This window comes from Ceratotherium simum, chromosome 22 (genome assembly GCF_057802395.1).
Source record: "Ceratotherium simum simum isolate JZ-2026a chromosome 22, ASM5780239v1, whole genome shotgun sequence".
Classification (NCBI taxonomy): domain Eukaryota; kingdom Metazoa; phylum Chordata; class Mammalia; order Perissodactyla; family Rhinocerotidae; genus Ceratotherium; species Ceratotherium simum.
This window is the reverse complement of record NC_141921.1, coordinates 25,806,641-25,819,311: the sequence shown is the minus strand read 5'-3', so window position 1 is coordinate 25,819,311 and position 12,671 is coordinate 25,806,641. Positions and strand designations below refer to the sequence as shown.

Sequence of the window (12,671 nt, the reverse complement as noted above, 5' to 3'; positions counted from 1 at the left end):
GAAGACCACTCATTAAAAAGCACCACTAAAGGGACGACATTTATTCCTTTTCCAAATGTTACAGTAAAACCAGGTGGAAGAGAATGGTTTTAGCAGTTAGAAAAAAAAAAAAAAGTACAAATCTGGGGTTTGGCCATTAAAAGTTATTTACAATAATGGGAGGGGAAAAAAAGACAACAAGAAGTTGTTTCACATTACAGACCTTCCCCCCACCCCAAAGCCTAATACTTGCTTACCAAGTCAAAAAAGAGACACAGTTGATTCACAAGCTGGAGGTTTGAACTTGAGTAAGACATTTATAAAAACCTAGACGGGGCAGTGTCCTCCCCAGCCCAGGTGCCACCAGGCACAGCACAAGAGACTAAAGACTCAACAGGGGAAGACCGGACACTCAGGGTTTGGGAGTGTAGGCACCCCACATCTGGCTCAGGGATTTGGGGAGTAGAGTAAACAAAACCTAGTTGGAAAAGAATTGGGGAAGAAAACCAGTAATTGCCTTCTGCAGGGGTGGGGACAGGGAAGGAGGTAGGGCCAGGGACAGGAGCATTTCACATCACTAACCTAACTTGGGAAACTGCAAGGGACCATCTTCAACTGGCCTTAAGAGGTAGACCAGATGGGATGAGGGGGAATCCACAGGAGGGAAGAGGAGAGGGAACGTGGCTGGGAGGGGGCAACAGCCCCTTCCTTTCTGGGCACAGGAAGGCAGCCAGGGTGCCAGGTCCAGGCAGTGACCTCACAAGGACAGCACAGTTCTTGCAGCTTAGAGATCACCCACCTGCCCCCACCCAGCTACTCATTCTCCTCGCTGGCAGATGTAGGGCCACTCTCCGGCCCCGAGGGAGTGGACTGCTCTGCAGCCTGGGGCCCCGCCTCCTCTTCTGTGTCTCCTCCCTTGGAGGCAGCACTAGCCTCTGCCCCCTTGGCCTGGGGCTCCTGGATCTCAGGAGTGGTAACAGCCTTCCCTTCCTGGGCAGTGCCCTCCTCGCTGCAGGCACCAATCTCCCCCTGCTCCTGCTCTTCCTCTGTGGGTGAGGAGGCAGAAGAATCACCCCCACCCTCCTTCCGATTTCTCTTGAAGGACAGGCCACTCAATTTGAAAGGCTTCTTGAAAGAGAATTTCTTCTTCTTCTTGGGGGTCTCCTTCGGGGCGGCATCCCCCTTGGCCTCAGCGCCCTGGCTAGGGGGTGCTGGCTCGATGGCATCGCCAGTGGCCCCAGCTGCCTCTTCTGTTCCGTTCACGGGGGGCGACTCCCCTTCGCCCTTGGGAGATAAGTCTCCATTGCTTTTCACGTGGCCATTCTCCTGCAAGGCAGAGGAGACAGCAATGAGGGCCGGGGCTCTACCCACCCCCGCCTCAGCCCGCCTCTGGCCCCTTCCAGACAACGGGGTCCCGACTCGTTCTACTGCAACCCCAGAGGCTGGTGTGAGCCTCACCCCACATCCGGGATCCCGTCAAACATCCCCCTCCTGCCCCTCGCAGGCTGCCGCCGGCAGGAGGCGCTGGGGTCCCGTGGCCCCCCACCCACCTCCCCCGGGGCGCGCTCTCTATTCCGCGCAGAACCGCTCGCGGCCGCGGATCGCGGGCGGGCGGGCGGGCGAGCCGTGCCAGCCGATATTGGGCGGGAAGCCGCCCCGGGGCGCTGTTCCCTGCACCTGGACGGCCTATTTTCCCAGCCTCCCGCTTTGTGTAAACGGTCCCCCACCCGCCTCAGGCTCTCCCCACATCTCGACTCCCCCCTAAAAAAAGCCCGTGGGCCACTGAAGTCGGGACTGCGGAGGGGGGGCCCTCCCCTCCGGGCACCCGCCCCGCGGCCCCTGGGCGCCCCCTTGCGCGGCCCCGCAGCGCCTTTGTTCCCCGTGCGGCGCTCGGGGCGGCCGGGGCGCAGCGCCGGGGGCCGGGGCCGCGAACAAAGAAGGCGGCGGGGCCCAGCCGGCGCCCCCTCCCCGCCCCTCCCCTCCCCTCGCTTCGCCCGCGGGGGCTGCGGCGCCGAGAACAAAGGGACCGGGCGGGGGAGGGGGCGCCGCGTGTCCCGGGCCGGACAAAGCGCGCGGCCCCGGCCCAGGGCCGGCGAGGGGGCGAGGGCCGAGAGGATGGGGCCGGGCCGGGCCGAGCGCACCCACCTGTCCGTTGGCCTTAGCGGGGGAGGCGCCTGCTGCCTCCTCGGCGGTCACGTCGCCCCGGGGAGCCTTGGAGCTCTGGCTGCCCATGATGGGAGGGGTCTGCTGGGGGGCGCCCGGAGCCGCCCCGGGCTCGCGCCGCAGGGTAGTTCAGCCCGGTCGGCCGGGCCAGCGGAGGGGTGGGGCTCGCGCCTGAGGGGGAGGGGTATCGGAGGGAAACCGAGCTGCAACCCCGCTCCGCGCCCGACCCGTGAGCTACGCCCGCCACCGCTCCGCTCCGCGCCAGAATGCCGCCCGCCGCCCGCCGAGCCGCCTTTATATATGCGCCCCGAGCTCGGGGCGGGGCCGGACATTTAAATGAGCGCCCAATCGAGGGGCGGAGGCGGGCTCAGGTCGCGGGCCCCACTTGCGCAGTGGGCGACGCTGGCGGTCTGGTTCCCCCCTAGTCCGCACGACTACCAGGGGCAGGTGGGGTCTGGTGTGGGAAGGAGAGAGGCGGGTCCTTCAGCGAGCTGGGCAGAGGAGGGCTCCTAGAAGACAGGGGAGAGAGCAATCATCCCCTCCTCTCACGGCCCACCTCTCGAGGTGGACGCCCCAGCACCTGGAGGCGTCCCCATCGCCTTGGTCCTGCACTGGCGGCCCCTGTCAGTCTCCCCCTAGAACTCCTCGAAGGGCCCACATGCCCAGACTCGTCAGACGGCTGGTCCTGAGTTACGCTCCAGAGAATGTGGTCATAGAAGCTGCAGGGCCCCCGCACTGGGATCTACGCCCCCTCAGGCCCGGACGCCAGTCAGAGGTCCCACCCACGTCCCTGCCTGCCTAGCCCGGCCCGCCTTGGGGGGGGGCCTGGCCCGCCGCGGGGTCACTCTGGTCAGAGTAGTGAGGCCCCTCCTCCTCTCTCCTCTCCGTCCCTTGGCCAGTCATGCTGAGCCCTCACAGACAAGCTGGCCCTCAGTCTCTCCTGCCCTCAGCATGGACCCATTACAAAGCCCTGTCTAGGGTGGTCCTGTGACCTCGAAGGGCATCTTCATCCCCATTTGAAAGCTGAGGGGCCTGAAGCTCAGAGACGTTGACATAACTTGTCTGACTTGTCTGGTGTTCTCCCCCCACATCTCCTCCCCTCCATCAGGGCTCCCCCCAAGCAGGGAGAGGAACGCCAGGAAGGGGCTTAAACCCCAGAACTGGCCCTTAAAACACTCCAGTTCCTGAAGAGGAAGAGTGGGGCATCACCAAGTCTCCCTCCACATCTGGGATAGCCCCTTAGCAGCCCCCAAGGCTGCCCAGCCCAGCCTCCTGCCCTACCTGAAAGTGAGGGAGCCTGGAGGCAGGGTCCGGGTGGGGGTGGCTGGAGACTCTCCAGCTCTAGTCCTCTGCCACTTCTCCTTCCCCTGCCCTGGACAGGCCAGTGGGAACCCCAGAGTCCTGGCTGGCCCCGGATGTGCGTGCCCTCAGCCCCCAGGAGGAAGGGGTAGGGGCTGGAGGAAGCAAAGTGTTGCAAAAGCAAGGCTGTGTCCTGGACAGCTCAGCACGTCCCTCTCTCTCTCCCTCCCTCCCTCCCTTCTAGGGTAAGGCCTCCTGGGAGACCTGAGACTCTGAGGTATGGAGACACCCCAGGGCCTGAGAAATCAGGAACTCCTTACAGGTCTGACCACAGAGGAGTGGGGGAGGGCGGAGGTGGCTTCTACATTCAGCACTTGCTCTTGTATCCTCCATCCCCACCCCACCCTGAGACTACAGAATACTCAGCTTCAGTAGAACCCCTCTCCCCCATTTTATAGACTGGGATGTTGACATTCAGAAAGGGAAAGTGACATGTCCCAGGGCACACAGCAGACAGCCGTAGCTGAGGGAGAGAAAGAGTTCAGAGAGATCTGCTGAAATGGGCTGGGGGCTGTAAGGAAACCCCTGGAAGACTTCGCTGTCGAGATTTAGGGCTGCCTGTCAGAGTGGGAGGCGAGAAGAGCTAGCTTTGGGACAGGGAGGGGCGCCATGCCCCACTGCACCTCACTCACAAGACAGTGACTTCTCCACCCACTGCCACTAAGGGAGGGATGTTGTGACCTGCATCTCTGTCTCGGCCACAATAGGGAACTCACAATGCTGCCAGGCACTGCCTGCACCGGCTGGCAGGGCTCAGATGGAGAGTGTGTAAGTCCTGGAGGGGTTGGGGTCAGAGGCTAAGAGCAGATCCCAAGACTCCCCATTTCCAGGCACTGCCGTGAGGGGATAAGAGGCAAATTGCCTGGATGATTCCAGGAGGAAAGAAGGGCTAAAGGACCCTGAGTCCCCAGAGCCCCAGAGGGAGCCTGGTCCACAGGGGAGCCCCTGCATCTCCCACCAGACATCGCAGGAGGCTGAGGAGGGGGCCTCTGGGAGCCCAATCCCTCAGCAAATCTAGGGCCATGCAGAATCTGCCTTCTGGAAGAGGGAAGAGGCTTAGGATGCTGTGGGGGCGAAGAGGGGGTGGGTACAGCAACCCCCATGGCCTCCTCCGTCCACACTGTGGCTCCTTCCTTCCCAGCTGCTGCCAGCCCAGACAATGCGCCCATTGTTCTGCGTCTCCAGGGGCCTGTATACAACTGTGTGTGTCTGTTTTTCTCTGTGTGTGACTGTGTATTTCTCTGTATCTGTCTGTGTGAGAGACTTTGTGACTGTGTGTGTGTGTGTGTGACCAGGTGTATGTTTGTGGTTGTGTGAGTCTGCATCTTTGTTTGGCTGTGTGTATTCAGGGTGAGAGAGAGAGGCTTGGTAACTCTTGGTGACTCTCTGAGACTTTCTGGGTGTGTGGCTGTCTGTCCTTGTGTGTTGGTGACTGTGTCTGACTGTGACTGGGTATGTAACTATGAGTGTGTGTGGCTGTGTGAGAGAATATCTATGAGTGCGTGCATGGAAGAGTGGTTACTTTGTGTGAGTGTCCCTGTGGGTGGCTGTATGTGCCCCAGTGGGTCACAGAGGGTGTGGTGGTCCGAACCTTTGAGAGGTGAGCTTTCGCCAGGACAGAATGGCAGGGAAAGGAGGAATGGGAAGGACTCTGGGATGGACAGGGGGAAGTCATCCCATGTGCACACATCCCCCATCTGTCCCAGTTGTCCAGTAAGGGTTCAGACCCTGGCCCTGGCCTGAGATACTCCTAGCCCCCATGGACAGAAGGGAATGAATTTCCTGGGCAGGAAGCCTGGGACCTCAGGAGAGACACAGCGTGGGGCTGAAGGTGGAAGGAAGGCAGAAGAAAACACTGCCCCATAAAGGAGGTTCGGGGGGGCATTTTGAGGCCTCTGAGGGGGTCCCTGTGGTGGAGATCAGATTAGATGCCAAGTGAGTGGGCAATATGTAGTCAGAGATGGAGGATGGGCCTTCCTAGCGGAGGGACCAGCATATGCAAAAGCCTGGGGATGGGAAGAGACAGCAGAGAATGGCTAGGTTCCAATGGAGGTCTCAGGAATGGTGACTTGACCTAGTTCCCAGCCCCAGGGTCTCCGTCTCCTTCTAGGGACCATCAGCTGGACCCAGAGACCTTAGTTCTAGTCCAAGGTCCCCCTCCTGCTGTGTAACTGTGAGCCAGTCCTCTCCTTTTGGGCCTCAGTTTACTCATCTGTACAGTGAGAGGTTGAGCTCCGTGATTCATACTCACCAAGACTGGAGTTCCTCCTTCTGCTGCCATGTGGCAGAGCATCAGCTGTGACTCATCCTTGGCCCCTGCCCTCAGGGGTTTCCCATCAGGGGAAGAGACAAGCAGTGCCTTAAGGAGAGAAGAAAGAGCCAGACGAGGGTCAGAAGAGGGGCCTGTGGGATGCATGGAGGAGGGGCATGTGCTGGGACAGGGGATGGAGGAGGAGCTGAGAGCAGGACAAAGTGGGAACAGCAAATGGTTTGTGTGATGGTGGGGATGGAGGGAGAGGCCTAGTCTGGAGCCAGGTTTAGGAGGCAGGATCCCTACGATTCAGTGACCCCCTATGATTCAGTGACTGGCTGGGTGCAGGGATGGAGTAGGGAGAAGGGAGTGATGATGTTGTTGCCACATTTCTGTTTTGGGTGACAGCTGACAAAGTGGATCCATTGACTAAGACAGGGCATCAGAGGAAAAAAGAACTTTGGAGAGAGTTAGTGACTCCAGCCTTGTTGAGTTTGAGGTACCCAGGGAACATTCAGGGGAACATCCAGGAGGCAGCCTGAAGTCTATATGCTTCAGCACACAGACATGCAATCACATTTCCTGAGCCAAAAGCCAGGGCTCAGTCTGGCTAGTGACCTTACAGAGAAAACAGACAGAAGCTTTTAAGTCAGAACTGACCCCAGGAAATCTGGGCCTCTAGTCATTGCTCGTAAGAGAGTAACTGGAGCCAAGCAGTGCATGAGGTCACCCAGGAAGTACCAGGGCAGGAGGGAGCACTGCCATTGGAGGAGCAGGCAGCAGAGGGCCCCAGGGAGGAGCCTGAGAGGGAGCCAGCAGAGGGGGGAGGAAAAATCCCAGAGCACAGAATCCTGGAGATCCTTGACCATTGGGGAGAGTTTTTGTTTTTTTTTTTTTTTGTAAGGAAGACCAGCCCTGAGCTAACGTCTATTGCCAATCCTCCTTTTTTTTTCCCCCTCTTTTTCTCCCCAAAGCCCCAGTAGATAGTTGTATGTCATAGCTGCACATCCTTCTAGTTGCTGTATGTGGGACGCCGCCTCAGCATGGCCGGACAAGTGGTGTGTAGGTGTGCACCCGGGATCTGAACCCGGGCCGCCAGTAGCGGAGCACGCACTTAACCGCTAAGCCACGGGGCCAGCCCCTGGGGAGAGTTTTGAAAAGGCAGGAATGACCAACATAGCTGCTAGCATTGATTACATTCCCATTGTATGCCACGCCCAGTGTCAACTACTTTCCATACATTACCTCACTACCCGACCCAGTGAGATGTGTACCGTCATTGTTCCCATTTACACAGGAGGAAGCTGAAGGCCAGGGAGGCAGAGTTTATGTGAGAAGAAGAGGAGGAGGTGGAACCAGCAGAAAGTGGTTTCCAGGAGCTCTGAGGAGCGTGGCAGTGCTAGGTTCAGTCGGAGGCATCAACAAAGGGTTCTGATGTTTCAGGTTTGGGGGGAGCACTTAGGGAGGTCGGCAGGAAGAGGCAAGACACCTGCAGGGCTGGAACCTCAGGGATGACTCTCCAGAACCCTGGGCCTGCTGGGTTCTGGCTTGGTTGTCAGCAGGACCCAGATCTGCAGCCTCCTTGCCAGTCATGGGCCTTGAACCCAGGTCTGGGTACTGGGACTCCTCAGGGGCCCTTCACTGGGACTCACCATCCAACTAGTCACCAAATCAGAGGGACAGGGATTCTGAAAGTTCCCTTTCAGAATTTTAGGCCGCCCAGATCTTTTATTTCTCCCTTCCCCTCCCTCTTCCCCTGGTCTGTGTGTGTGAATGTGCCGCATGCAACTGTGTGTGTGTGTGTGTGAGTGTGTGGGGTACGGGTGGTTGTGTAAACTGGACAGGGCCCAGCCACAACCTAATAGAGCTGTCTCTCGGCTCAATTTCCCCAATAGCAAAGAAGTGTGTAATCCCAGCTCACCTGCCTATCTCCTCCAGGCTTGATGAGGTCACCAGAAATTCAACCCAATTATTCTGGGCTGCCCTCAGCCTCTCCCTTCCCCCTTCTCTCCCCTCTTCCCAACTTTCAGTTTCTTTTCAGATCCTGGGTGCCTTTGGGGAAGAGGTGGCTGAACCGGTGGAATGTGGATTGCTTACAACTTTCCAACCAAAATCCCCTACTTGGGGGAAGTCCCTTTAAAAGAGAAACTGAAACTCTCTCCTAGTCCAGCCTCCCATCCCACTCCTTCCTCTCCACACTGCCCAGGCCTGGCCCCACCACCTCTCCCATTCAGTTTCTTCCCCACATGCTCTGGCCTCAAACTACTGCTACCTTCCAGCTTTGTGACCCTGGATACATCCCTTCCCCTTGCTGAGCCTCACGATGCCCACTCTGTAAAACGAGGACACTGACGGCACTTCAGCTTGTGGCAAGGGTTCACTGAGGTATTGTTGTGTTGAGGCAACTGTAGTGGTGAAAAGCTGGCTCCATCATGTCCTAGCTGTGTGGCTTTAGGCCCTCTCTGAGCCTCAGTAGCCTCATCTGTAAAATGGGAATGATGATAGTACCCACTTCTTAGGGTTACTGTGAGATAAATGACCTAGTACCATCAAGTAAAGCCCTTAAAACTGAGCACCTAGGCACAGAGCACCCGGGAAGCATTCAACAATCTTCCTAAGTGTAATTCCATGAAATGCTGGGCAAGGGCCTGATACAAACCTGGTGCTCAACAGTGTGCCCATTCTCTTCCCTTCTCTTCCCTTCCTGCCCTGGGGAGAGGAGGTGGGAGTCTAGGACCACCCCGAGATCACCTTGTGACTCCTCCATCAACTTTCTTCTGGGGCAGGTGGTAGAGGGATTGACTGGGCTGTTCTAAGGATGCTGAATTGTTCAGAGGGAAATTTATTTGGCTCAATTGATTCCTTAAATGGTAAAGGAATGTGCCTCTCCCCAGAAACCTGAAGATTCTCTCCCTATCCTCTGGCACCCCAGAAGTGTCCCACTGGGACCTCTTTTTAGTGACTTTTCCCAGAAAGACATACTCTGGAGCCCGCCTCCAACACATAATTCATCTGTCTGTCCCCTCCCCCATTCTCCTTCTCTCCTGTCTGCATGGGAGGCCTGACATCCTAGTGACTCTTCCCCAGTGCTCCAGGCTATGCCCCAGAAAGATTGAGCCCCCGGCTTCATTTCCGCCCTCTTTCTCCTCGGCCCACTGAACTTCAGCTCTACTGGCTTTTCAGTTCCTCAGAGTTCTGAGCTTCTCCCACCTCAGGGCCTTTGAACATGCTGTTCCCTCCATCTAGAATGCCTCTCTCCACTTCTCTACTTGTTGAATTTCTACTCTTCTTTTAAAACCCACATCAAACCACTCCTGAGGACGTTCCAGATTCCCTAGGAGGAAAGGATGGCTCTCCCCACCACACACTCCACACCTCTGGACTTAGGGTTCCCACTTCTCAGGCCATCTACCTCAGCTCATCATCCTCTCATCTCCACCTCCAAGACCACTGCCCTTCTCACCTGGGCCAGGGCGTGTGCCATTTCATCAGCCTTCTCACTTGTCTCTCTGTCACTAGTCCAGCCCCTCCAGCCGTTCTCCACTGTCTCAGGGTTACTTTCCAATAGAGGGTGCTCAATAAGTATTTGTTGACTGATGGAGTAAATGAGTGAAGGAATGAATGAAGGAATGAAAGAAATGTAAAATGAAGCATGTCCCCCTCGGCTTTAAAGCTTTTTGTGGCTCCCTACTGCCCTCAGGACAAAGTCTGCGCCTCACATTTAAGGTCTTCACACTGTGATCCCCATAGCACGCTCTGGGCTTCCCGCCAAGCCATAACCTTGCTCTCCTTCCTGCCTTCACGCAGGCAGTTCCTCTGCCTGAACTGTCCTTCCCTGCTATGCAGCAGGCAAACATGGGGTCGATGCAGGCAAGCGAGGGTGGGGGCCTGAACTAAGAATGGGGGAGAGTCAGCCAACATCAACGTTTCTTGAGTTAGAGACTGTTCTCAGTGCTGGGGATCACCAGTGTAGCCTTGGAGTTTAAGTTTGAGATGCCTACTAGAGTCCCCGTGGAGGTATCAGGCTGCAGGCAATGGATCTATGAGCCTGGACTTCAGAGGAGAGTTTGTGGATGTCCAAAATTTGAAGCCACAGGACTGGATGGGATCCACTAGAGAGAAGGAATATCTCAAGAAGACAGCACTGGGGGCTTCTCAACATTTAGACTCAGGAAGGAGAGCCAGCAGGGAGATTCAGCTGATGGCCAGTGAGAAAGGAAGAGATCCAAGAACAGGGGTGTCCTGAAGGCTGAGGGAAGAAATGGTTTACAGAAGGAATGAGTGATCCACCATGTCAAACGCTGCTGAAGGGTGGAGGAAGATAGAGGGAGAGAGGCATGGGAGGTGTTCAGAGGGCAGAAGTGACAGGACTTAGGAAAGGACTAAAGATGTTGGGAGGAAGAAGGAAGAAGCACTGCGGATGGTGCCCAAGGATCTGGAAGGAGGTGCCAAGCCGTACATAGGAAGCCTAGAGGAAGAGCAGAGGGGTGCACATGGAAACGGAGAGGTCAATTTTGGACAGCTTGGGTTGAGGTGACTTTGGGATGTCATTAGGATCACATGATGTCATTAGCATCAAATGATGTCTATGGGTCTGGAGAGAAATCCGTGTTGGAAAGAAAAAGAAAAAAAGAGATCGCTCTCCCTCTCTCTCTTCTCTCTCCTTTTTTCTGTGTATCTATGAGAGAATCTATAAGGTGACAACCCTGAAATCTCTATCTCCAGCCCAGATCTCTCCAGAACTCCAGCTGCCCTTGGGGATCACCCAGACATCCCACAGAGACCCACAAGACACAGAAGAACAGGCTCAGATGGACACAGATTAGCGGGGCCAGAGTTGGAGGCAAGAAAACCAGAGAAGAATCGATCATCTGGTCCAGACAGGGCAATGGTGGCTTGAACTAGGCGAGGCCAGAGGGCAGAGGAGGAGAAGATGAAGTTCAGAGAGGGAGGGGGCTCGAGGAGGGAGATGGCTCTAGGAGTCTGCTGGGTGTGGGAAGCTGGGGTGGGGCTGCCCTGTAGTTGCCTGTTTATGTGACTGGGACCCCCACGAAGGGCAGGGGATGGGTCATAAGTGGGTTTTATGGGGTGAGGAAGGGGGGCTGCTGTTGACCACCGAGTGGATGAGTCAGGATAACAGCCCATAACTGCTTCCTTTAGCCATCAGCACTCTGTGCCAGACCTTTGCTGGGAGGCTTGGGCAGGACGCACTGCTGGCCTCAGTCCTGAGTAGGATCTGGGAGAGAGTAAGGGAAAGCACAGGGACAGGTGCTGGAGGCCTTGGATGTAGTTGAGGGCTGGAGACCACTCATTGCCCACCAGAGTGGACTCTGAGACTCTCTAGGCCTGGAGATGCCATGCTGGGACCATGTCTCTCCTCTGTTTTATTTTTATTTAATTTTTTTTTGTTGGAAAGATCAGCCCTGAGCTAACATCCATGCTAATCTTCCTCATTTTGCTGAGGAAGACTGGCTCTGAGCTAACATCTATTGCCAATCCTCCTCCTTTTTTTTTTTCCCCAAAGCCCCAGTAGATAGTTGTATGTCATAGCTGCACATCCTTCTAGTTGCTGTATGTGGGACGCGGCCTCAGCATGGTCGGAGAAGCGGTGCGTCGGTGTGTGCCCGGGATCTGAACCCGGGCCGCCAGTAGTGGAGCGCGCGCACTTAACTGCTAAGCCACGGGGCCGGCCCATCTCCTCTGTTTTAAACTTGTCCATGGCTCCCTACTTCCTCCTGGAGAATGTCCAACTCCCTATTCTGGCCTTCAAGGTCTTGGAAGCTCCAGGCCCAGCTAGCCTCATTTTAAGCGGAGCCCACTTGGCTGCCAGCCTCACGGATCCCTCAGTGGGATGACGATTTCAGCCTGCAAATCACCAAACCTTTCTCTGTGCTGCCAATTCTGCCTGGAGCGCTGCTATGCATGTATGCCTACCCAGCGCCTGCCCACTCGTCGAGATTCAGCTCAAGGTACTCCTCCTGAAGGCTTTCCTGACCCACCAGAGGACTCACTGTGTCCTAAACTAATGTCACCCTCCTGTGGCACTTTACTGAGCTGGTGTATGTCTCTTCCTGTCTCTTTCTATGGCACTGTGAGAATCCGTAGAGCAGGAGCCAGGTCTGGTTCATCTAGTCTATCCCATTGGGGGGTTCACAGGGGAGATGGGTGCAGGGGGAGGTCAGGGGTGGCAGCAGATGCCCCCTAGCCCTTGGGTTCAGTCTAACTCAGTGTATGTGAATGGAAGGAACTGACATCATCGACCCCAAAGTGGAGAGAGCCAGAGAGAGGCGAAAGCTGCTTTATGTGGGCAGTGAAGGGCACAAACACAGAGACCTCAGGAGAGAGTGCAAAGGTGGATAATCTTTGGCCACAGAGAGGGGATATGAGATTAGGCAGTGCTCCCAGGCCATCTTCCTGCTCATCCTGGCTTAGCACAAGTCGGCCTCGGGACCATCATGTGATGAACCTGAGGCCTGTTTCCCCGAATCCCTGGAAAACAGACATCTGTGATGCTCCTCTGGAACCCTGGGGCACGGCGTGTATAGCTGAGCATGCCAGACTGCCTGGGCTCGCACGCAGCTCTGCCATGAACTAGCTGGGTGTCCTTGGGCAAGTCACTTAATGGCTCTGAGCCTCAGTCTCCTCATCTGAGGGTGATAGGAATAATGATGGTACCCAACTCATAGGGTTGTGATGAGGCTTAAAAAAGAAAATGCATGCAGTTGTAACATAGTACCTGGCAGAGAGTAAATGTGCAATAAATATTAGTTGTTGTGATTTTTAGTCTTTTATCAAGAGACCTAGGTTCTGGTCCCCCTTCTGCCACATTTTCCTCTCTGGCCCTGCCTGAGTTTCTGTCTGTACAATGGGGCGTTGCAGGATTAAATGAGATAACGGAAGCAGCAGAAGCTTCTAAGAT

At 56.2% G+C, this 12,671-nt stretch overlaps 1 protein-coding gene across 1 annotated transcript; it reads right to left on the bottom strand.

Annotated features, from left to right (window-relative positions):
- Positions 1-26: 26 nt before the first annotated feature.
- On the bottom strand, positions 27-2,408 carry MARCKSL1 (MARCKS like 1). Its single transcript, XM_004425897.3, has 2 exons — positions 2,125-2,408; positions 27-1,305 (listed from the first exon to the last, which is right to left on the bottom strand). Exons 1-2 carry the CDS (start codon positions 2,209-2,211, stop codon positions 793-795), a joined length of 600 nt encoding a protein of 199 aa, XP_004425954.1. The 5' UTR covers positions 2,212-2,408; the 3' UTR covers positions 27-792.
- Between the last annotated feature and the right edge of the window lie 10,263 nt (positions 2,409-12,671).

Bases quoted from the DNA above. Each gene is read 5' to 3' on its own strand.
- MARCKSL1 (XM_004425897.3), bottom strand. From the start codon at position 2,211: ATGGGCAGCCAGAGCTCCAAGGCTCCCCGGGGCGACGTGACCGCCGAG. The intron at 1,306-2,124 runs GTGGGTGCGCTC...TCTGCCTTGCAG, and splicing joins CCGCTAAGGCCAACGGACAG to GAGAATGGCCACGTGAAAAG.